The sequence below is a fragment of the Rhineura floridana genome, chromosome 7 (genome assembly GCF_030035675.1).
Source record: "Rhineura floridana isolate rRhiFlo1 chromosome 7, rRhiFlo1.hap2, whole genome shotgun sequence".
Lineage (NCBI taxonomy): Eukaryota > Metazoa > Chordata > Lepidosauria > Squamata > Rhineuridae > Rhineura > Rhineura floridana.
This window is the reverse complement of record NC_084486.1, coordinates 52,543,675-52,567,583: the sequence shown is the minus strand read 5'-3', so window position 1 is coordinate 52,567,583 and position 23,909 is coordinate 52,543,675. Positions and strand designations below refer to the sequence as shown.

The following is a 23,909-nucleotide window of genomic DNA, read 5'->3' as shown; positions in this document are numbered from 1 at the left end:
GGCTGAGGTAAGGGTGGCCTGTATGTTTTTTCTTTCCATTAAACATTTCTCCAGTGCTCTGCAGTCTCCCCAGGTGCCTGTATTTCCTGATCTGAAAAAGTCCCCTGGGAGGTGTTACCTCCTGAATTTAACAGGAAGCCAGAGAGACTGGAAACTGAGCCCCTGAGACTGGTGCCCTTGCTGGTTTTATATTGAAGGGAAGTCCTTCCTTTAAAAATATCCACACTGATTTGTTTAAAAGTAAAAGAAGACAGCTGTCAGGCACATAGTAGGTAGCCTCCCTGCCTTCTCATGAAGAACCCAGCCCAGCCCAGCCGAGTATGTCATGGGGTGTTTAGGAAATGCAGGCAGTTAGAAAGGTTGCAGAGTACAAATCACTCTGGGGAGATGATTTGTAGAATGAAAGAAAGGACACTCACAAACACTCCTTGACCACCTTGAAAGTAAGGTAAGCACACCAAAAACTCTGCACCATGACCATGAGAATTTCATGGAAATTTTCTCTCATAATTTTTGGATGCAATTTTTTTTTCTACTGTATTTTGTAAACTGAGGGAGAAAAAATGCAGGAGAAATTTTTGGCACAGCACACCTATAGACCAGACACATTACAGATCTATCAGTAAAGCCATGAATACAGAGCACTGTTTTGAATCATTGGGCATTCCACATGCTGTCAGAAAAGAGGAAAACCTTTGCCGTCTTTTGGGAGGTAACTTGTTTTGGACTGGGCCAAACAAGCCTCCTGCAGGAGGGAGTCTTACTGCAGCAGAGAAAGCTTTGCCCTTGTAAGAGCGAATCTGATTTCCTAACGTGGTGAGCACTTGGAACAGGGCTTCCCCAGAATATCTAAGAGCATGAGTTCATGTGTGATAAGGAATTCCTATAAGCATTTAACATCTTGTTGCTATCCATATTCAGCAATATAGCTCCAGTATCTCTTAAATGTTATTTTAAACATTTTCTTTCTTTAGGTGGTGAAACTGCTTACTAACCATACTTCATATATATAAAATAAATATAAAATGCAGCATCCTCTGTCCAATAACCTTTCTGTGACCTTTACTGTGATACCACATTGGGAGTCCCTTTCTTGGTGCTTTGAACAGTGGGGATTTAGTATCCTTCATGTATGCAAACACTCCTATTGTTTCGCTTATCTGAACTGCTTTCTAAATGTTTCAGTGAGGATATACAATGTGAAAAGAATTGTTCGCCTTACATACTCAGACCTACTGCGGTGTTATTTTTACTAGATTCAAACTGAAAGTTTAAAGTTTCAAAATAGAGTCTTGGTTCAAAGTTTAGATTAACTTTTAAGTAGAAGTCATTTAAACAAACGCACACAAAAACGCAGACCTACCAAAAATGTACACCAAAGTGATACAATCAATTGTTGCATTCTTTGGATTCAATATTTTTTGTTGTTCTAAAAGCATTTCTTTCCTTTTTTTAGATGAAAATTTTATATACGTATCATGCTTTTCTATAAAGGCCACTTTATAGATGTCAAGGTACCTTAATGACAGCTGCCTTATAGAAGTTAGACTTAATGTGAAGTATGGGACTTTCAAAATGTTACAAAGCTTTCTTTAAATATATCTTGAGAAGAGTTTAAACTCTGTTCTGTGCCACTGCTGAGCTCACCACTATATCATTGCTTCTCTTGTTTGCATGCATTTCAAACTAAATATTTGTTGAAATTAATTTTTGTTGTGCCAAGCTTTTTTTAAATATAACTTATTTCATTGTTAACATAGAATAACTCTGAAGCACTGTTTTAATGTCACTGCTTTCAAGGCACATACATGGTGGGACTTACTGGTACTCGGACAAGTAGATCAAATATTAATCTTTAACCTCTCAAGTTTTTCATACTGTTGAAAGGGTGTTTGTGCGAAATAAATAATTTTGACCTCCAAATTGTTTCTACCCTTGAAATGTGACAATGCTGCTCCTTTCCTCTCCTTCCATTCATCCTGTTTGGCCAGAGGTTAGGATTTTTGTCTTGTTTTGTTACTCATTTAGAAAAAAAGTGAGAGAAGAACCCTCTTTTCAGTGGTGTCAAGCTAGGATGAATCGGCCAGGGGAAGCATGTTTATAGACTGTGTGAAGAACTTTGTCTTTGTGTGGGAATGTCGGTGACAGTGTTACTGTTTGCCTGAATGAACTGCGATGACGTGGCTAATAAGGTATCCTGCTGAGAGCCACAGCAGGCCTCTCTCAGACCTCCCACTTAATTCCATTCAGCTCCAGCCCAGTGTAGCTAATTTTTCCCATTCCCTCAATTCTTTTGGCCCCCTTACAAACAGAAAAGTCAACGTTTCACAGGGAAAGCGAGATAAATGCTTTAGGAAATAATCTTGTAAACAGAATGTTACCTTCTGACCTGCGGCTGATACCTTGGCTTGGGACAAAACCCACTAGCCTATTGCATTAGACATGGCTATTAAAGGAATAATGCAGTTGATCCTCTTTACAAAGTGCCCTGAGCAATGGTTTAGCCAGATCACTGTGCCTCTTGTCACACTGAATCATGTTCAGCAGATCCCAGCATACGCGCGCACACATCCATGCATGTGCACATGCAGACACACAAATAGCTGATATACAACTGTTTCCTTCTCCCCCCCCCCCAAACAAAAATCCTGTCCATCTTAGTGGCAGTGTGAGAGGGAATACATGGTGAAAGTAAGTGAATGCCAGTTGCATCTCTCCTGGTCACTAATACTCATTTGGAACACTGAATAAACTTGATAGTGTAAAACACATATTGTGGGACCCAGAACAGTCATATGGATCCTAATCACCTTGCTGCAGATTTTGAATGATATTTATTGAATACAGTTTAATTACACCAAAGAATACATTTTACTTTTACATATGAAGAGATAGGTTTTCAAGCTTATTCTGTATTACAAATGAGTCTAAAAAGGTTGCACTAAATTAATACTATAGTCTGCAATCATAGATGTGTTAATTAGGGAGTAATGCTTCAAGATTTAGTTCTAAGTAAACATGCATAGGATTGTACTATGAGTATAATGGATGAATCTCTCAATTTCATTTTCTCTCCATTTAATCTTAAACTCAGTTTGCCATGTTTTCACATCAGTTTGTGATTTTTTTTTGTAAAAGACCTCATGAAAATTTGTCAGCGTTTTAGCGCACATATCTCCAAACAGATAAATTTTGCAATGCAGTTTTGCCTTATATGCACATTTTTACAATCATTTATCCCCAATATAATGCATTTTTGGTGTTAATTTATGAGTTTGTGACTGGGATAGTAGTGAGGCTCTTAATAAAAAAAGATAGAAAGTGAGGTTATGAATGCAACCCCATAGTAGAGATTAATCCCCCCTTGTATTTTCTTCCCACATGAACAAAGACAAAACAGTTCATAGGAATTGGTGGAAGTAAATCTCAAAAGCTGGAAGCAATATGAAAGCCCTTTGGAAGAATAGTCTTTGCACTTAAGAGCCAGTGTTAAGAGTGCTAGAATGTGGGCCTCAGAAATATGGTTTCAGTGCTCCACTCTGGTGAAGCCTGCTACATGGCCTCTGTCTCCTTACTAGAAGATAAAGTGATGGCCACCTACTTGGATGGCTTTAAAAGGGGGTTAGACAAATTCATTGAGGATAAAACTACCAGTGGCTGCTAGTTATTATGGCTGTATATTATCTCCATTATCAGAGCCTGTATGCCTCTGAATACCAGATGCTGGAGAGCATTAAGCGGGAAGAGCATTGTTGCACTCAGGTCTTGCTTGAACACTTCCCATAGACATTTAGTTAGCCACAGGATGCCGGACTAGTGGGCCTTTGGTCTGATCCAGGAGGATCTTGTTATGTTCCCTCCAACTCTTCTCACAGGGATGTTGAGATTAATATGGGATAACACCGACCTAATCATTTTGGAGAAAGTATGGGATTGAAATGTGGTGAATATAGTGTTCAGTTTTAACTAGAAATTATGTATAGCTGTGTTTAAAGGTTTATTGATTTATACCATTTAAAGTAATGATTTAGACGTTCTTCAATTTCTTTACAGGTAACATCAGCATAATCCCCTTTACAAGCACACTTTATGATGTCACTTTGGTTAAGATAAATTTGAAAGGTTCCCTTTCCTTTCTTTTTTGTGTCCTGAAAGTCTTGTATTCATTAGACCTCTTCAGTCATTACCTGATGGAAGAGAGAAAGCGAGTCAAGGGAGTGCAGGGCCACACTTTCAGACCTACCCCCTGTTGTGCTGTTTGTACCAGTGGCTCATGTGTTCAGCTGTAATTTCTGCAGTAGGGAGTATTCATGGAGTTCCTTGAGTAATTTAGAACCCTGGAAGCTCAGGATTTAGAACCTTGGAAGATAAAGGTTCTGCCCTGCCTCCTTCTGAGAGGAATGATAGGATAGAATTATTGTTGTTGTTATTTACACAGGAAGCCTCCATGAGCAGAGAAGGCTCTGTTGCAAAAGTTGCAGATGAACTCATGAGTTGACAGCACAAACTTCTAGTGAATCTAATGGCCCCACCCACAGCCCCTTGCTGCTTATTTTCCCTCTTCACATGAATAGCAATTGAAGCAGCTCTTGCCATGAAATGAACTCTACCAGTGCATCACAACTCTGGAGTTCCATTGATATCTGGGGTAGCATAAACAATGGGATAAACTGGGGCAGCTGCTTAACATTTTAGTGTCCTCCACTTCAGCTTTTATTAAAATAATAAAACAGGAAGACTTGTAGTTGTGGGGAAAATGTGTGGATAGGGCATAGTATGGGATTCTGTATCTCAGTTATGCTAAACTCAGGCAGTACTTGTAATTTACCAAGGGTCAAACCCAGGAATTAATATTTCATTCTTGTAGTTCATAAGTTAGTCAGTTTTGAGTATGAATTTTTATATTTGCTACAGCCATTGCTGCAAATATTGAACTCAGTGAGAGTATTTAATGTGGCATGTGAATCACTGTTGAGTTCGATGGGAAGGCACTGCTACATATCTAACAACAGTAAGCAAGTGGATCATATTTGTGATACATGGTTTTGTTTTATTTTTTCTGGAATATTCACAGATGAAAACTCTTTGCAAACCATGTATTGGGCCTGATAGATGCAAGTAAAAAAAAAAAAAGTCAGAGTGAGCTGCGGAGTTGCACTTCTTCAGTCTGTAGACTGATTCAGTTTTACTACCAAACAATTATTTGGCTGTATATAGACGAGGCCAGAAAAAGAACCCTCAGGCTCATCCACTCCTCCGTTCCTGCTCCCCTCATGTGCTGCTATTTCCTGCTTCTTGCGTTAAAGCAAACCACAGCTCAGTTCATCTGACCAAGCAAACTATGCACATCACCTAAAAGCCAAGATTGAAAGCAATGTAGTTTTTCCTCAGTTCAAGAACAAACACAAAGAATTGTGGCATTAAGAAGAGAAGGAGGGAACTGAAGGATAACAAAGAGCTGTGGGTATAAGCGTCTTTGAGGCTTGTTCACAAACCATGGTTTACTGTGTTGCAGCTGAACCAGGCCTAAGACATTTCCTGGTAGTGATTTTTGAATATTTTCTATCCTTCCTCTCTCTCCTTGATTTTCATTCTCATTCGCTCATTCAGTTATATCCTACCCTTCCTCCCAGTAGGAGCACAGGGCAGCACAAAAACACTAAAAACACTCTAAAACATGTTAAAAACAGACTTTAAAAACATATTAAAATAAAATATATTTAAAAACATCTTTTCTAAAAAGCTTTAAAAACATTTGAAAAAGCAATTCCAACACAGATGCAGACTGGTATAAGGTCTCTACTTAAAAGGCTTGTTGAAAGAGGAAGGTCTTCAGTAGGTGCCAAAAAGATAACAAAGATAACAAAGGGGAGGGAATTCCAAAGGGAAGGTGCCACAACACCAAAGGTTAGCTTCGTATGTTGTGCAGAATAGACTTCCTGATAAGATGGTACCTGCAGGAGACCCGCATCTGCAGTGCATAGTGATTGACTGGGTATATAAAGGGTAAGATGATCTTTCAGGTATTCCAGTCCCAAGCTGTATAGGAATTTGTACCCCAAAACCAGAACCTTGAACTTGGCCCGGTAGTTAAAATGTAATCACCATTGTTACCTGGAGGAGGTTGGGTTACTCAGGTCTGGTACCTGATGTTGCAAGTAATTCACGTAACTATAACTTGCCTGTGAGATTGCGGGCATGGAGATCTGATCTAGTTACCCAGGTGGAAGTACTTAGGTTTTTAAAAGGAACCATAGACCAGTGTGAGAAGTATGTGTTAGTGAACACTGTACGATATTTGAAACGCCATGGTTTATGAGAAGCTGAGCAAACCTCACATGGCAACTTCAGTGTTGGACTCTTTGAAATATGATCTGACCTAGTCCTAGCCGTCTTGTTGCCTATCATTAGTCAGCAAAGTAATAAAATCACCTTGAGTACCAGTTTATGCCCACATGTGCCAATGATGGATCCAGTATGCAGGCTGGAACAGAGAGAGAGAGATCACAGGCACCCTTAAAGCAGTTGTTTCCTGTGACTTCTGTTTGGTCTTGGTCACTGGGAGTGGAAGAGTGTTTTAGTTCCCTTGTGGTAACAGTGGTTAATGAATAGTCTTTGCAACCAGATTTCAGCTCTGAATGGTTGGACTGTTTACTTTGGTGAGAGTGGGACAGCTCATTGGAGCAGTGGGATGGACCTTTGAAAGGTAGCGGATCCTCTTTCCAACTTTTTTTTATAAAACAAAAACCTTAAAATAGGAAGAGTGTGTTTGCTATCCCATGACCCTCACCCCAATACAGCTTTGGATAAATTGGATTATCCCAGAATGTTCAAATAGGCTTAATGGACTTTTTATTTTTAGTAACAGCTTATAAATGTGAATCATGAGAAATTAATTATTCTTGTCAAGGAGAAAATGGAAGCCTTGTTATATGATACTGTCAAAAAGTCTTGTATATCTTCAGGACAAATGGAAGATGAATACTTGCAGTAGTAATGTTGTGCAAGGCAAGCATCTCTGGCTGTCTGAAATTACTCATGCTTGCATGCTTAGGTCCATCCCAACACCAAAATCTGTGGAAATCAGCCAATGAAAATGATCATGGAGCAAATAGTGATGCTGGTGCAAAGAACCTGGATAAGATGAAAGTGTAGCACATATCATCAGCAGAGCACCCTGAACTATTTGCAAAGCCTGTTTTAAACATTGCTTCAAATGTATCACTACTCAAACAAGTATATTTAAATCTTTATTATCTGAAAATGCAAAAATAAAAAATAAAAAAACTCCCTTTAAAATACACTTCAAGATAGCACCATGTAGCTCTAGCTCTTTCCATTTTGTGCTGAAAGGATGAGCACATTGATCCTATAAATTCCCTGCCATTGCATTGCCATAATTGGTGGTTGTGCAGACACTGTGGATAGGGCAGTACCACACAACATTGTCTTTCTTGCCAGAGTCATCGTTTTAGTTATGAATACAAGATTTAATGCACTGATGTTCTTACTTCTACATGACTCAGGCAATCCTTTGAATGCAATGGATGGGAAATCACCAGTTGCTACTGTAACTGCTTTAATTGCTTACATTATTTTCTCAGTATCCATGTTGCGTGTGTATATATACCTGTCAAATGAGAATAACATTTATTCACCTCATGAAGCGGACTGTAGAACCTTATGCTACAAAGTAAAGTGCCCTTTCAGTGGTAGAATCTGAGCTGTGGACTATATTCCCCAAAGAGGCTCACACCTAGCATGTACGTTGTAGTCTGTTTTGATGCCAGGTGATGACCTTCTTTTATTTCCCAAGGCTTTCCAGTTTTAGAAACATTTGTTAGTGCTTTGTAGGTCTTTGGTACTACTGCTTTCTCTGTGGCTGATTTTACTTCCGCTTTTTTCTCCTGCTGTTTAAATTTGTTTCTCATGTTATGTCTATGTTGTATTTTATATTTCAAGGGTGTTTACACTATCCTTTTTGTTAATGGGAGGTATAAAAAGCTGTAAATAAAAAAATAAAGAACACATTTATTTATTGAGTTGTCATAAAACTCTTGGTCTATTGCCCAAAAATGGCAGCAAGCACAGCTACTTTTTAGGGAATTTATGGGAAAGCCCACTTCCTCGTTTTTCCAGTGTCTCTGTGATACGTACATGCCTTCTCACAATGGCTCCTCCTGGGTCTTCCTTCCTTCCTTCCTTCCTTCCTTCCTTCCTTCCTTCCTTCCTTCCTTCCTTCCTTCCTTCCTTCCTTCCTTCCTTCCTTCCTTCCTTCCTTCCTTTCATCCAAAGAACCTACCTTATATTGAACAGTACTGTCTATTCTGCCCAGAAATCAAGCAAGACATTTCTCTGTTTGAGATGGACTGGCAAATGGTGGCTGTCTTTCCCCACCTATCCCCCACTCCATGTCACGGTGCATATTACCTAAAGCCAGCCATGTTATTTTAGCACCTAAGGCAAAATAAGTAAAATAAAATCCCACAAGCAACTCTATCTCCCATCCACCTCTCAGCAGCAAAAACTATAGTAATAATAAATTAAATAACTAACAGTTCACTAGTCCTACGTGATAGCCAAAAATCAGCTGCCTATTAGAAATTATATATACTTTTTATTATATAATTGAGCATACAGTTATATTAGATTGGTTGTTTTCCTTTTTGTAAAACCTTTGTTAGCCATGACAGTTTTGTTGGTCTGCTATTTTTGTATTTGATTTGCTTTAAATTGAAACGCAGAAATTACCTGCTTGAGACAGCCATCTCACTTTGTCTAATGGTTGGGCCAGCCCAGGGTTGTGGAAGGGGGTTGTGTGTGTGACTGTACTCACTAGTACAGAGTACTGACACCTCTTTTTTTGCTTCCCATAGCAGCCATTTTGTGCTAGCATCCACAGTATTTTTAGCAAGATATGAGTGCTGGCACCTCTTTTTTTTTAACCAAACTGGATAAGCCTTACTACCTACGTAAGTTTTGCAACTAGAGATGTTAAGTATTTAATCTGATACCTTCTATATATTCTCTACAATAAAGTTGCAACAGGTACCAGCTAGGCAGAACCCCCTCCCCCCTCTCTCTGTGTGGTGGGTGTGTTGAGGGGTATCAGCTGTATCATCACTCTAGCAGTGAGAGCCTTTCACATGATCAGTTATGGCAGCATCATAGGATTGGGTTGTAAGTCTTGCAGGTAAATTACAGTATTTTTGGTAATGTGATACTACATCAGATAAGACTTGTGTGAAATAGCACTAGATCCTCCCACTGAGAAACATTAAATTAATGCTCTTGACATGGCTTGGCTGCTTTCTTTTTACACTATTGAAATTTATCACTCCACTGGGTGATTAATTGCAACCTTTTATAGGAAATTTTGATTCATGGCATATTCAAAAGGAAATTGTAATGCAGGATTACAATAACGCAACTTCTAAAGCCCTCCAGGTTTGTTGGGGGGGGGACACCCTCCTGTATATATTTGATGAGCTGTCAAGATTTATAGTTGTTAACTGATAAAACCTGAAGGAGTATGTTGTTCATTTTGATACATTGTTCATTCCAATCCATTCATCTCTTTGAGATCATTCAAAGCAAGACTGCAGAGTGAATCGGGTACCATATTCTGATGCCCCACCCTCCTTCAGAAAACTGCTTAAAGCAAATTCTTTCAGTAAGCAGTAAACCAGTTCCACATATTCCTTTCCTACTTTCAGGATTGTCTGTTTTTTGCAACAGATAGTTTTTCCATGAACAAGCTATTTATTCCTATGGTTGTTGAACTCAGCCTTGAAATATTAAAACTATTATAGAAATCAATCATCTTCCCTATCTAGAGATATGAAGGCCCAGAAAAAACCTTTTTTGTTTTTTTCTGAAAAATTGGAAAAAATGAAGAAAAAATGGATTATGGAATGTTTATTTTAAGATGATGAATAAAATATTTCATTGAATCTTGGTCCCCCCTTTTCCTCAGTTCTTTTTATGGGTATGGGTAGTTTATATCTGCTTGCCACTGTGGAGGGCTAGAGGAGTAATAAATAATTTTCTTTGTTATTAATGTTGATGGTCTCTTCTGTTTTTTTAAAAAAATGTTTTTTTTGCCTGGTCCTCATAAACTGGCAAAATGAAAGAGGTCCCTTACAGTTCAGAAGCTTATAGCTCCATTTGTTACAAAAAAGTAAAAATTTAAAAAAGGTAAATTCAATTTGTAATAATTGTTTGAATAAAATGTACTTTTAATATACCAAATGTGATAATTTTCTGCCAAACCAACTTGTACATAATTACATTTTATGTTCCTGAAGTAACAAAGTGACTTTCAGTCTGTAAAAAGTGCTGATACTGCATTTTTCCATTTTTTCTGAAAATTTCGGTTTCATCATGCTAAAATAAAACATTCCATAATCCACATTTCTTCATTTTTTCCAATTTTTCGGGGGAAAAACAAAAAAGGCTTCAGGAAAAAAAGGGAAAACCCCATTTCCCCCCAAATTTTTTCTGTTTTTTTCCGAGCCTTCACATCTCTACATTTGGATCCCGTTTCATGTTGACTGCTACTAGTCAATTCACAGTGAAGAACAGTGGAAGTAACCTAAAATGATATATAGCCTCACTTCAAACTGGTGAGAGGGCTGAGGCAGGTTGACAAGAGACATTATACACATTAATGGCTAGCCCTTGCCCATTTTTGTTGCCTGAATATGGCCCCATGCAAATACAACCAAGTATGTGCACCTGCTCATCATCCTTTTCTGTCAGCAGCAGGGAAGTTCCTCCAGGATGGTTCCAGGCATTGTACAGAATCATCTCAGATCAGGGGTGGGCAGAAGATAGATCTGGTTCTGTTGATAGGTCCCTGGCTGATTTTCAGTAGATCAGCAAAGATTTCTGATTCCAGGTTGTTTAATGATAACAGCAACAAAATGACACACACACACACACACACAAAGCTACCACCCTTAAATTATACTGCTGAAATGAATAAAGCTTGCGGATTGGGTATGCATGCAGAAAGAATGAAAGATCTATTTAGTTCTGATACTAAAAAAAAAATTCCTCGGCTCAGAATTCTTTCATTTTGTGTGTATGACCGTTGCACCAGGCTCCAACTGGTGGAACTCTGGGTTCTATTTAAAACAAACAAATGAACAAAAACACCAAGTGGATCCTGCAATTCTTGGGCCTCTCCATCCCTGTCATAGAGCTGTTGGTTTAAGGAGCTTGTGGATAGTGTACATGCCTGATGGCATCTTGGAGACCTTCTTCCCACCACCACCTTGGCAGGGTTTTAGTAACAGTTTCATGGGCATGCACATATAACCTCTTTGCACTCATAATTCTAGGTATTGTTTTTGTCAGATACTTTAAACATTATTTCCTTGCACATATAGCTGAGCATACTGCATTTAATTTTTATTCCTTGTATGCCTTTTCAGAATTATAGATCAGCGATTTGAGAGAATTTCATATTTTGTCTTTGGAGATTTCAACTTTCGACTGGATGCAAAGTCAGTGGTAGAGGTAGGACCTTTTCTCTTTTCTTTACATCTGGACCCCACTGAATATTTTTTTTAAAAAAATGCTTAAGGAACTTAAATGGGTATTAAGGTTGCAGAAAAATACATTCTCTAATAGGCCAAGTTGGCCATATCAAACATCAAAAATGTTCAGTCTGGGTGTCCTGAACCCCCATCACAATGCTACAGGCACACTTAGTACACTCCCCTTGAAGCTGAAACAGAACGGTAGATGGAATGGGAGTTGACATAGGCAAATTTCAGCATTTTTTTAAAAGGTGCCATGTTGTGGTCGCAGAGAAACCAATTTTCTTTTCTGATGCCATTGAGCTCCCATGAGAACCTGAATTGTCTGGTTAAAGATATTTAAATAACTAAAGTAGCATCCATGAAGGGCTGTCTAGTGCAGATATTCTGGGTAGTGAACATGCTTGGGTAGCCCTGTCTGTTAACCACGTTGAGACTTAAGGTGGTGCAATGGAAATAGCAGTGCACCCTTTTTTGGCCACCCACTCACCCACTGCCATTTATTGCTCTAGGTGTGCTGCTGGTGCTTTGTCACTGTAGCAAAGTGGTCAACAATGCTCCTCTAAGGTTCTCCAATGACTCTGAGGGTTCTTTCTCAGAGCCAGGCCCGGTGCCAGCGGATGGCCAGGTTATGCATGGGCCCAAGGACACCTGTGGCTCAGAAGGGCCCCTCCTAAATGTATAGGCTAGGGCAGGAATGGTGGAGCTCCCACTCCACAATTCGCACCGGCATTGGGTCATGGGGTGTGATTTGCAGCTTGAGGTAAGGGGTAACAGATCACAGAGTGGGAGTTCAATCCTCCCAGGCAACTCCTCCCATGCTGATGCAGCAACGCAGGAGGTGGTGGCCAGGCCTCTTTCAGCCCACACTAGCTGCATGTGAGGGGTTGCTTGGGAGCATTGTGACCCTGTGCCAAGGGCCTGCTGAAGTGTGGTGCCCAAGGGCCTACTCATGTCTGCTGCTGGCCCTGCTCAGAGTGAGGCATTGTGGAAGTCTAACATTTGCTACTCTTAACTTTTAAATTAGGGCTTTTGGCAAAGCAGCAGTAGCACGGATGCTGTTTGGAGCCATTTCACTCAGGGATGTTATGTTCCCTAGAATTCTTGCTTAGACTGAGGCATTTGTGGGTGGGAAGCTCTTGGCACACTCATGCTGTTGCCACTAATGCAGCAGCAAAATGAGTGAGAAAGTCAGTGCATATGAGTGGTGCATGGGGAAGCAATGCCACTCTGCCACAGGTGGCAGAATATTTTGCAATGGCCCTGTTGTAAACATGGCTTGTCTGTGTATGCTGGAGTGGCTTGCCTGGTGAGGCACAGCCACAGCAAGTGTCTCCTGGCAGCAGCATAGCAACCACTTACCAGGAGGAGTGAGGTCAGCGCTATATGCCCACCCAGCCCCAGCCTTGCCACCACCTTGCCCCTCCCCTTCTCAGTAAGTGATGGCACTACTGCTACCAAGAGGTTTGGCTGCGGCCCTGTCCCACCAGGCAAGCTGCCCCTGTGTGCATAAAAGGAAGGGTGTAAGACAGGGGTGTATTTTATCACCCTATTTGTTTAATCTGTATGCAGAACACATATCTTCCTTCAACTTTAACACCTTCTTCATCTTGGTCCAATTCCGCTTTCCATATATGTCTTACACCCTTGCCAATGGGGAACCAGTCAGTTTCTCCATATTCTGTCCTTACAGTAGCCTTTTGTCCAGAGTATAGGTTGCACATCAGAACAATCAGATGCTGTGGCACCCCCATTTCTTTTAAAGCATTCCATAGTTTTTTGTGATCTACACAATCAAAGGCTTTGCTGTAGTCTATAAAGCACAAGGTGATTTTCTTCTGAAATTCCTTGGTCCGTTCCATTATCCAACATATATTTGCAATATGATCTCTGGTGCCTCTTCGCTTTTTAAATCCAGCTTGGACATCTGGCATTTCTTGCTCCATATATGGTAAGAAGAGCCTTTGTTGTAGAATCTTGAGCATTACTTTACTTGCATGGGATATTAAGGCAATAGTTCAATAATTATTGCACTCCCTGGGATTCCCTTTCTGCAGAATTGAGATGTATATTGAATGTTTCCAGTTTGTGGGCCATTGTTTTTTTCCCCATATTTGTTGACAAATTTTTCTCAAAATTTTGACAGATTAAGTCTCAGCAACTTGTAGCAGCTCAATTGGTATGCCATCTGTTCCTGGTGATTTGTTTCTTTCAAGTATTTTAAGTGCAGCTTTTACCTCACATTCTAAAATTTCTGATTCTTCATCATACAGTTCCTCTGTGAATGAATCTGTCATCCTTGCATCTCTTTTATATAGTTCTTCAGTGTATTACTTCCATCTTCTTTTTATTTTATCTCAGTCAGTCAGTGTGTTCCCCTGTTGATTATTCAACATCCCTACTCTTGGTTTGAATTTCCCTTTCATTTCTCTAATCTTTTGGAATAGGGCCCTTGTTCTATTATTATTATTATTATTATTATTTACATTTGTATACTGCCCCATAGCCTAAGCTCTCTGGGCGGTCCTACCTTTTTTATTATCTTCTATTTTTGTACAATAATTATTGTAGTAGTTCTCTTTGTCCCTACGTACTAGTCGCTATATTATTGCATTTAGGGTTCTAACCATGTTTCTGTCTTCTTTTCCTTTTGCTTTCCTTCTGTCTTTAACCATTTTAAGAGTTTCGTCAGTCATCCATTGAGGTCTTTCTCTCTTTTGAACTAGAGGTATTGTCTTTTTGCGTTTTTCCCTGATGTCTCTGACTTCACTCCATAGTTCTTCTGGTTCTCTATCATCTAGGTTTAAAGCCTCAAATCTGTTCCTTATTTTATCTTTAAATTCTTCTGGGATGTTATTTAAATGGTATTTTGGCATTATGATTGCTTTGTTGTTCTTCTTTAGCTTTACTCTGATTTTCTATATTACCAGTTCATTATCTGTACCACAGTCTGCTCCTGGTCTTGTTTTCGCAGAAAGTATAGAACTTCTCCATCTTCTGCTTCCAATTATATAATCGATTTGATTTCCTATATTTACCATTTGGTGATGTCCACGTGTACAGTTGTCTTTTCGGTTGCTCAAAAAATGTGTTTGCAAGAAACAAATTATTGGCTTCACAAAATTCAGTAAGTCTTTCTCCTGCTTCATTTCTATTTCCTAAGCCCCATTTCCCCACAATTCCTAGTTCTTCTCTATTCCCTGCTTTTGTGTTCCAGTTCCCCATGATCATCAGATTATCCTGTTTTGGTGTGTGATCAATTCTTCCTGTACTTCTGCGTAAAATCTCACCATTTCCTCTTCTTCTGTGCTTGCTGTTGGAGCATAGACTTCGATGATGGTTATGTTGATAGGTTTCCTGTTTAATCTCATTGATATTACTCTCTGAGACCTTGCGTTATAGCTCCTAATTTCTTTTGCTTCATCACTTCTCATTATTAGAGCAACCCCGTTTCTTCTTAATTTATCATTTCCTGGATAAAATATTTTGTAGTTGCCTGATTGGAAGTGTTCCATTCCCGTCTATTTTAATTCACTTACTCTAAGTCAACCTTTCTGAACCAGTGTGCCTCCAGATGTTCATTTATTTTTATTTATCTTATTAAATTTATTAGTCGCCCAACTGGCTGGCTGTCCAGCCGCTCTGGGCGACATACAAAATAAAAACATACAAATACATTAAAACATTAAAAATCTCAACAATAATAATAAAACCTAACCCACGCCAAAAGCTTGCCTGAAGATGTTGTTGGACCACAATTCCCATCAGCCTCAGCCAGCATTGCCAATGGCTGAGGCTGATGGGAGTTGTGGTCCAACAACATCTGGAGGCACACCGGTTGGGAAAGGCTGCTCTAAGTATTGTAATATTGATACGTTCCATTTCTTTCATGACAATTTCTAACTTTCCCTGGTTCATGCTTCTCACATTCCATGTTCCTATTGTGTATGTTGGAACAGTTCTGGACTATCCTTTTATATCTGTGTGCTTCAACCTCTGGGCTTCCTTTCGGCCTTGACTCAGTTGCATCATTAGTCACACCGCTACTCGTACTTGTCCATTGTTCTTCCTCAGTAACTGAATGAGTGCCTTCTGACCTGGGGGTCTCATCTTCCAACACTATCTAGTGTTGCATTTTGGATACTCTGTTCATAGGGTTTTCATGGTAAGAGGTATTCAGAGGTGGTTTACCATTGCCTTCCTCTGAGTCTGGATGCATCTTAGTTTGGTGTCTCAGCTTTGACCATTCCACCTTGGATGCCCCTGCTAGGAGTCTAGCCTCTTGGTCTAGACTCCTGGCGGCATTGCTTTCCGCTTCTTCACTATTCTGAAACCCCCTCCCCACGTTAAGGTGTGCATGCTAGAGGGGGATGTACCAAGTTGTAAAAGAAAAATTACAAATCCTTTACAATGCCTTAAGAACAGGGTACACTTCAGCCCATTTTGTGATAACATGACTACTCCGTGAGAAAACTTATTGTGATAATAGAAAGACTCAGAAAGGAAGAGTTGTTGAAGCGTCCTGGGAACCCAAATGGATAGGATTCCATGTACTCATTTTCCTGCTCACCAACAGTGATTTTCCCTCTCCAACCTCTGTGCTTCCAGCAAAAGCCCTGCTTGTGAAAGAGTCACTACTTTTCTTTTCCTCCCCCTTTCTTTGTGGAGGAAAGGAGAGATGGTTTCTCATGATGTGCTGCTGGCATATATGGTACAAAATGCTAATGGGAAAGGAGAGAAACCACTCCTTGGAAGCCAAGCACAAAACTGATTCCTGTAGCTAGGAATTTCTCCATGGTTGTACAGTTAAATGTTGCACTTTAATCTTGGAGTGCTACAAAAGCACAGGAATTACCATGCTGAAAAAACAACAACTAGTGGTCTGCCCTAGCTCAGCATTCTGGTTACAGAACAAGAACACAGACATGTGCATGGATGTGCTTCTGGGATGTCTCTGTGGTCTCCTGTGGCTTTGCTAGTGTGAGAGCCAGTGTGACATGCTGGACTTAGACCTAGGTTCAATTCACTTTTTGGCCATGAACCTCAGCCTGCCCTGCTTCACAATATAGTTTTAAGGATAAAATAGGAGAGGGGACCATGTCTGCCACCCTGAGGTTTTTGGAGGCAGGGTAGGATGCAAATGGAATAAATTGCTCTCTTATTCTTCTCTACCAATTCTTTGCCACCTTTCTGAAAGCTGATTCATACATTACCTTTTCTGGAGTGCCATGGCAATGTTGCTTCCTGATGGCTGGTATCTACAGTGCAGTGGTGACATAAGCTCTATCCAAGCATTCAAATCAACACATGAGTACGAGGAGCAGGTGCAGGTGCACCAGGCATGTCCACTCCATTCCTGACCTTCCCACACTGAGCAGAAAAGTCTGTAGGGCAACGTGTAAGGACCTTCAGCTATTTACACACCTCCCCATGATTGGGATTACCATTTTATGTAAACCGCTTAGAGGGTTTCTTTTTAAACTGTATATAAATCTTGCTAAATAAACACAATAAAAATAAATGACTGGGAATCTTGCCTGATCTCAAGGAGCCTTCTTAGCATGTTCAGCAGAATGCTCTTACAAACTCTCTTCAGACCTTCTAGGAAGGTGGGGGTTGGATTGAGTGCACCCCATGTGCGAGAGGAATTGCAGGTAGTGTTGGTATGTGCACAGCTGTTCCATCTCCCCAGTTTGAGGCTGTGTGTGTTCTTTTGAATGTTTGAATAGGGTTGACATTAAATAAATAATAAATAAATAAATTTTATTTCTAAGTCGCCTATCTGAACGGCCACTCTAGGCGACGTACAAAAGAATAAAATAACATATAAATACAAATGAACAGCAACTCTACATAATCAAAACCCACCCACATCTTTACAGAATAAAACGAGATTACCCAAAAGTCCCATAGGCCTGCCGAAACAGCCAGGTTATTATTGTAAACATGGTTAAACCAATCCCATTGGGACAAAGGTAGTGTCAGAGGCTCTGATGAAGTGTAGAACAGTGTGGTTCTAGTGTCAGAAGTATCACATTATTCTATTATTATTCATTATTCTGTAGGCTTATTCACATGTTACACTGAACACAGGTACAAGCTTTCTCTACATATGTCCAAAGGTTTGTGTGAAAGACTGTACCAGTTTGATTTCTACAGCTCAACTACTGTGCACACAAGTACACAGATTGTACACTTGCTGAATGTAAGAACAAAAGAGCTTACTGGGTCAGGCCAGAGGCCCATCTTGTCCAGCATCTTGTTCTCACAGTGGCCAACTGGATGCCTATGAAAAGCTTACAAGCAGGACCTGAGCATAACAGTACTCTCCTGTCCTGTGGTTTCCAGCAGCTGATATTCAGAAGCATACTCCAGTGTAATGTGTGAACACCTCTCATATGTTACTCATTTGGCACTGGAGCCAAGTTGAGAGAGCTGCTTTGTCACGGTAACCATGCTGCGAAGGTCACCTATAAATTAGCTCTTACTTCTTACATGAGTACAAGTAGCTGAATATAAGACACTTTCCCTTCTTCACCTCTTCGTTCCATCAAGAAATATTTCTTTGTGAAATGATACTGTCAAACATTTAGGTAAACTCCAAGCGACAGATCTGACGCATTGAATTATTAGATCTGCCTACCTAAACAGCAACACAAATCAGTATATTTCCAAAGACATTCTCACCAGAAATACTAAAAGAGAAGATATATGGGTTGTTTCAAAAATAGATTTTCTATGCTATATAGAGTAACATAAATCAGCTGGCACCTTATTGACCATATTAAATTATAATTAAAAAGCAATAAATCATCATTCAAGATTTTAGGTGCAGGAGCGAAAGACTTTCCAAAGCACCAGAATATCTTTGCTATGAACTTCTGTGTCACTGTACATGAGAGACGTAGATGGTCCAGGAGACCAAGAAAAGCAGGTATGGGTTAGGAAAAGCGTCTTGCTGAACTGAAAAATAAACAGAATAAAAGAATGTGGAATGGGTTATTATCGTGATGATCTAGATGGAGCCTTGCACAAGCACTGAGGTATGCCCAGAGCCCATACACCTGTGAACCATGGTATCGCTTTCAATGACAACAGCAATAGAATGTGCTTGCAGATCTGCTGCCTCTATTGAAAGAAACAGAGCAGCACTTGTGAGTGTTTTGAATGCATTGTCACTTCTGCACGTAGATTGGGCATCCAAATCCAATCTAGGGGATTAAAAACTAGAATGCATTCACAGAGATCTGTCAAGAGAACTATATGCATGCTTCTGCCAGATGAGGGGATATCAGGCCAGAGGCCCAACTACAGCTCCCCAGCCAAGCCTCTGTGTGTAACCCTTGGGATTCTCCCTAGCCACATAACCTCTCTCCGTCTAGGCCATACCCCTCATTAGTCCTGCTTTGTATCCTCCTTGGGTGTTTTTGCCTGGCTATAATATATCTTTGAACTCTGAAAATGCCTGCCTGGTTGGATGATAAGAGAGGGGTGTGTGAGTGTGTCCAGAGACTAGCCTATTGTACAAAGGTAAAATTAACATTTGTTGCTCTTCCCACTTTTGATTTTGATTCTGCCCACCATTGGCATGTAGCACCTGGAAGGTTGCCTAGCGAGAAATGCGGTCCTCTGGCTAAAAAAGGTGCCCCATCCCTGTTCTAGACAGTTGGAGTCATGTGAGATACTGTCCTGCCCAGAGTGCGAGTCACGAGATGGAGACGAGGATGAAATTAATTCTTGTTTTATTAAAGTAATTGAAACATCAAAGGCAGCGCGCTTCATAGAATTAGCTATACTAACTCACTACTGTTCCTAACTAATCTACTTGAGCATACTCTGCAGCGTGTGAAGAAAGTTGACTCAGCACCCAGGTCTGGGGGGCACTGCCTTAAGTAGGAAAGGTCTTCGCCTGTAATCTCTGACTCCTTCGAAGACCCTCCCTCTGACCTAAGCGCTTCTCATGAAAGGCGCATGCCTCCACCGGCTCATCTGACAGTACAGGCTCAATAGATAGCGGCTTGGCTTCAGGAGGTGGGGAAGCATTTGAAGTGTCAGGAGGGGAGCTCAGGGTGGGTGGAGTTGGTGCGTGCACCAGGACATTCCCCAATGGCTCTGTTGGGGCGTCTGGAGGTGGAGCGAAGTCTTCTTCGGCGGGAGAACTGTCTGTGGGAACTGGCACAGTATCAACCACACCCCCTCCCTCATTGTCCTCGAAAGTCTCAACACCCTCTGATTCTTCCCCTTGCTCTAGCTGAGGGAGCTGAAGCTCATCCAGACCCCCTCCTTGATCCCCCTGAGGGAGCTGGGGCTCAACATCATCTCTCCCTCCATGCACCATTTCCCTCCACTCCCGAGGTCTGGGCTTATTTGGATAAGCTTCATGGAAGTCTCTCACCAAGTCTGGGGCGTGCATGTCCTCTGCTGTTTCCCATGAATGTTCGGATGGATCATATCCCTTCTAGTGTATTAGGTACTGGAGATGGCCCCGGCGCTTCCACGAGTCTAGGATCTGCTCCACCTCATACTCCTCCTGCCCATTCACTGAGAGGGGGGGAGATGGCTCCACTTGTGCTTGATGTGGGTCGGGAGGATGTTCCAGCGTCAGCAGAGAGTGATGAAATACAGGGTGTATTTTGAAAGTGGGGGGTAGCTTCAGTTGTGCTTCCACCTCGAAAGGTCCCATTCTCCGATCCTGCAACTTGTGGCAGCGACCCAGCATAGGCAAATAGTGCATAGACAGTCATACTCTGTCTCCCACTTGGATGGAGGGCCCCTCTGGGCGATGCTGGTCGGCACTTCTCTTACAGTTCTCCTTGGCCTGATCCAACTGCTCCTTCAGAAGCTGTTGCATGGCTTGAAGTTCTTGTACAAACTTCTCCTCCGCCGGGATGGATGGGTTGATTCGAGGGGCGGCAAAAGCTTGAGGGTGGTACCCTAGGTTGGCGAAGAAAGGCATCTGTTGCATGTGAGGGTGCATGGCGATATTGAAAGCGAACTCTGCCAAGGGTAAACAGGAGACCCAATTATCTTGCTGATAATTGACATAACAACATAAATATTGTTCTAGGATAGCATTCACTTTCTGTTTGCCCATCAGTCTGTGGGTGATGAGCCGAAGACCGTCTCACTTCACTCTGTAGTAATTGCCACATTGCCCGCCAGAACTGTGCTGTAAATTGAGTCCCTCGATCTGAGACCAGACTATCCGGCAGACCATGCAACCAGTACACATGCTGCATGTACAAACGGACTGTCTCTTGTGCATTGAGGAGTCCAGTATACGGAATGAAATGAGCCATTTTCGTGAAGGCATCCACCACTACTAACACTGTGGTTTTCCCCAGCGAGGCAGGGAGATCTGTGATAAAGTCCATGGTGACCATCCGCCAGGGGCCCTGCAGAATGGGGAGTGGTTCTAGAATCCCTGCCGGCCGTTCCGTTACATGTTTGGCCCGTGTGCAAGTGGAGCAAGATCGAACATAGTGCTCCACTTCCTTCTTCATCTGGGGCCACCAAAACTCCCTGGTTACTGCTTGTAAAGTCTTAAAGACCCCAAAATGCCCTGTGGTGGGGGAGTCATAACACTGACGCAGCACTCTGGCTCATGTTTCTCTAGGGGGCACATAAATGGCATCCTTGTGATATAAGTAAAGCCCTCCTGCCCCGAGCCAGACTGCGTGGCAGAGTCAGAGAGCTTTGCCTTGACGAATGGGCCCTGCTCTTGTGCCTCACGTAGATCAGACACCCAGGAAATCCAGACATGCACCGACTACCACCCTCTCAGGGGGAATAATGAACTGCTGCAACTTCAGGGTGCGGTTCTCCAAGTACTCTGGTTTGCGGGACAGAGTGTCGGCTCTCTTATTCTGGGCTAGAGGAATATAATGGATTTTAAAATGGAAGCGTGTGAAAAACTGCACCCAGTGCACCCGTCTATGGTTGAGCTTGCGGGCGGTGTGGAGGCTCTCTAAATTCCGATGGTCTGTGTGCACCTCAGTCTCGTGCTGCGCCCCCTCCAAATGATGTCACCAAGTTTCAAAGGCATCCCGGATGGCCAGCAATTCCTTTTCCCACATGGTGTAATTTTGTTCAGTATCAGTCAATTTCCGTGAGAAGTAAGTGCAGGGTCTCTCTGTGCTGGTTGCAAAAGAACCCCACCGATGGCTACGTCTGACACATCCATCTCTACCACAAAGGGATGTGTGGGGTATGCATGGTGCAACATGGGCTCTGAAGCAAACCACAGTTTCAGTGAGAGGCTGTCTAGTCAGAATAATTAGCTATGAAGCAATGGTAGTAATTGGCAAATCCCAGGAAATGCTGTAGGTCCTTCTTGGTTTTGGGGGGCTGCCATGTGAGGACGCAGTGAACCTTCCCGGGATCCATCTCCACCCCTGCTGGTGAAATGCGATACCCCAAAAAGTCCAACGTGGTCAGATCAAAACCGCACTTTTCCAACTTGGCGTAGAGGCGGTGCTCCCACAGCCTCTGCAATACAGCTCGCACGTGTGCTTCATGCTCCTTGAGGGAGTCCTAATAAACCAGAATATCATCTAAATACACAATCATAAAGTGATCCACATAGTCTCTGAAGATGTCATTCATGAAATTTTGGAAGACCCCTGGGGCGCTGGAGAATCCGAAAGGCATCACTAGATTCTCATACTGTCCATAGCATGTCTTAAACGCAGTTTTCCACTCATCCCCCTCCTTCATCCGTGCCAAGTTATAAGCCCCCCTCAAGTCCAGCTTGGTGTATATCTTGGCGGATTGCAACTGCTCCAACATCTCTTTGATGAGTGGCAAGGGGTAGCTGTTGGGGATGGTGATCTGATTTAATGCTCTGTAATCGTTACATGGGTGTAATTCTCCACTTTCCTTCTTGACAAACAGCAGAGGTGCCCCAACCGGAGCCTGAGAGCGACGGATAAAGCCTCTCTTCAGGTTGGTGTCTAAAAATTCCCTCAGCACTGCCAGCTCCAGTTCCGACAAGGAGTAGATCTGTCCAGCAGGGATACGTGCCCCTGGCATCAAGTTTATGGTGCAGTCGTACGGGCGGTGGGGGGGTAGTTGATCCGCCTCTTTCTTGTTAAACACATCCCGAAACTCCTCATACTTAGCAGGTAAGGATGCTTCCTCTTGAGGAAGCACTCCAGCCACCACCTCCGGCTCAAGCTCCTTCGATGGCTGACAGCATTGATGACAGTACCTTGAGGTGAATACCACCACTGCCTCGTCCCAGAAAATAATCGGGTTGTGTTGGACCAACCAAGGCATTCCGAACACCACCGGGAAATGAGGCAAGGATGCCACGTAAAATGCCAGTTCTTCTCAATGCCCGGGAATCTCCATTTCTAATTTCTCCGTTGCTCTGGTCACCTTCCCCAACTTTAAAGGCCGTCCATCTATGGTTTCAACTGCCAGAGGTTGTTCCAGTTTTCGGATCGGAATGCCATGCTTCCGAACGAAATCACTGTCCATGAAACTTGATGAGGCCCCACTGTCAATCATACCCTTGGCTTGAAAACTCTGCCCCGAGGACAAAGTAATCCGGATGGGCAGCAGCAGAGCGCCTTGGGACGGAAGCGGTTGTTGTGGAGGCCAAGTTGTCACCTTGCCTCCCAACTCTCCAGCCTCTGTGAGAGCTGGGATTTGTAGTTTTTCGGCATCTGGGGCTTTCCTGCCTTGGCAAGGCAGCCTCGGGCCAGGTGTCTGCTTTTCCCGCAATATAGACAGAGTCCTTCTTTCCTGCACTTCTCCCTCTCCTCCTCCGACAAGCGCAGTCTGGTCCCTCCGATTTGCATAGGCTCCTCCCCTGACAGAGTTGAGGTTCCCACACTAGGTGGATAGCGCACGCGGGGGAGAAGTAACGGTGCCTGGGTATGGGAGGTTTCTGTTCTACACTCCAACCAACATTTTTCGAGCCAACTGTCTATTTGCATACACAACTGGATCAAGCCCTTGGGTGTTTGGCAGAGTGGAGCGCGCCTACTCGTCCAGTACTTCCAAACTAAGTCCATTCCTGTAAAAGTACAGCAAGGCTGGGCCATTGTAATCCATTTCTTGGGATAAGAACCGGAATGTGTTGTTATACACCCCCATAGAACCCTTTCCTTGCTTCAAGGTCCCCAGTTGGCGGGCAACTGTCTCCTTCTGTTGGGGATCACAGAACATTTCAGACATGACAGTCATGAAAGCTGTATACTGTTGCAAAACAGGGTCATTTTTGATCAGGTACGGGGTGGCCCATTTGGCCGCCTCCCCCTCCAGGAGGCTGATAATGAACACCATCTTTGCATCATCGGTCGGAAACTCGGCTTGGCGTACGCGAAAGTACAATTCGCACTGGGCTAGGAACATGGC

At 42.3% G+C, this 23,909-nt stretch overlaps 1 protein-coding gene across 6 annotated transcripts in view; it reads left to right on the top strand.

The window, feature by feature from the left end:
* The window catches only part of INPP5A (inositol polyphosphate-5-phosphatase A), a 390,659-nt gene that overhangs the window by 238,703 nt on the left and 128,047 nt on the right, over positions 1 to 23,909 (top strand). For all 6 annotated transcript variants that reach the window (XM_061635624.1, XM_061635629.1, XM_061635628.1 and 3 more), the window contains one exon: positions 11,439 to 11,523. In XM_061635624.1, coding sequence (XP_061491608.1) covers positions 11,439 to 11,523 — 85 coding nt within the window. The remainder of the gene's footprint in view (positions 1 to 11,438; positions 11,524 to 23,909) is intronic.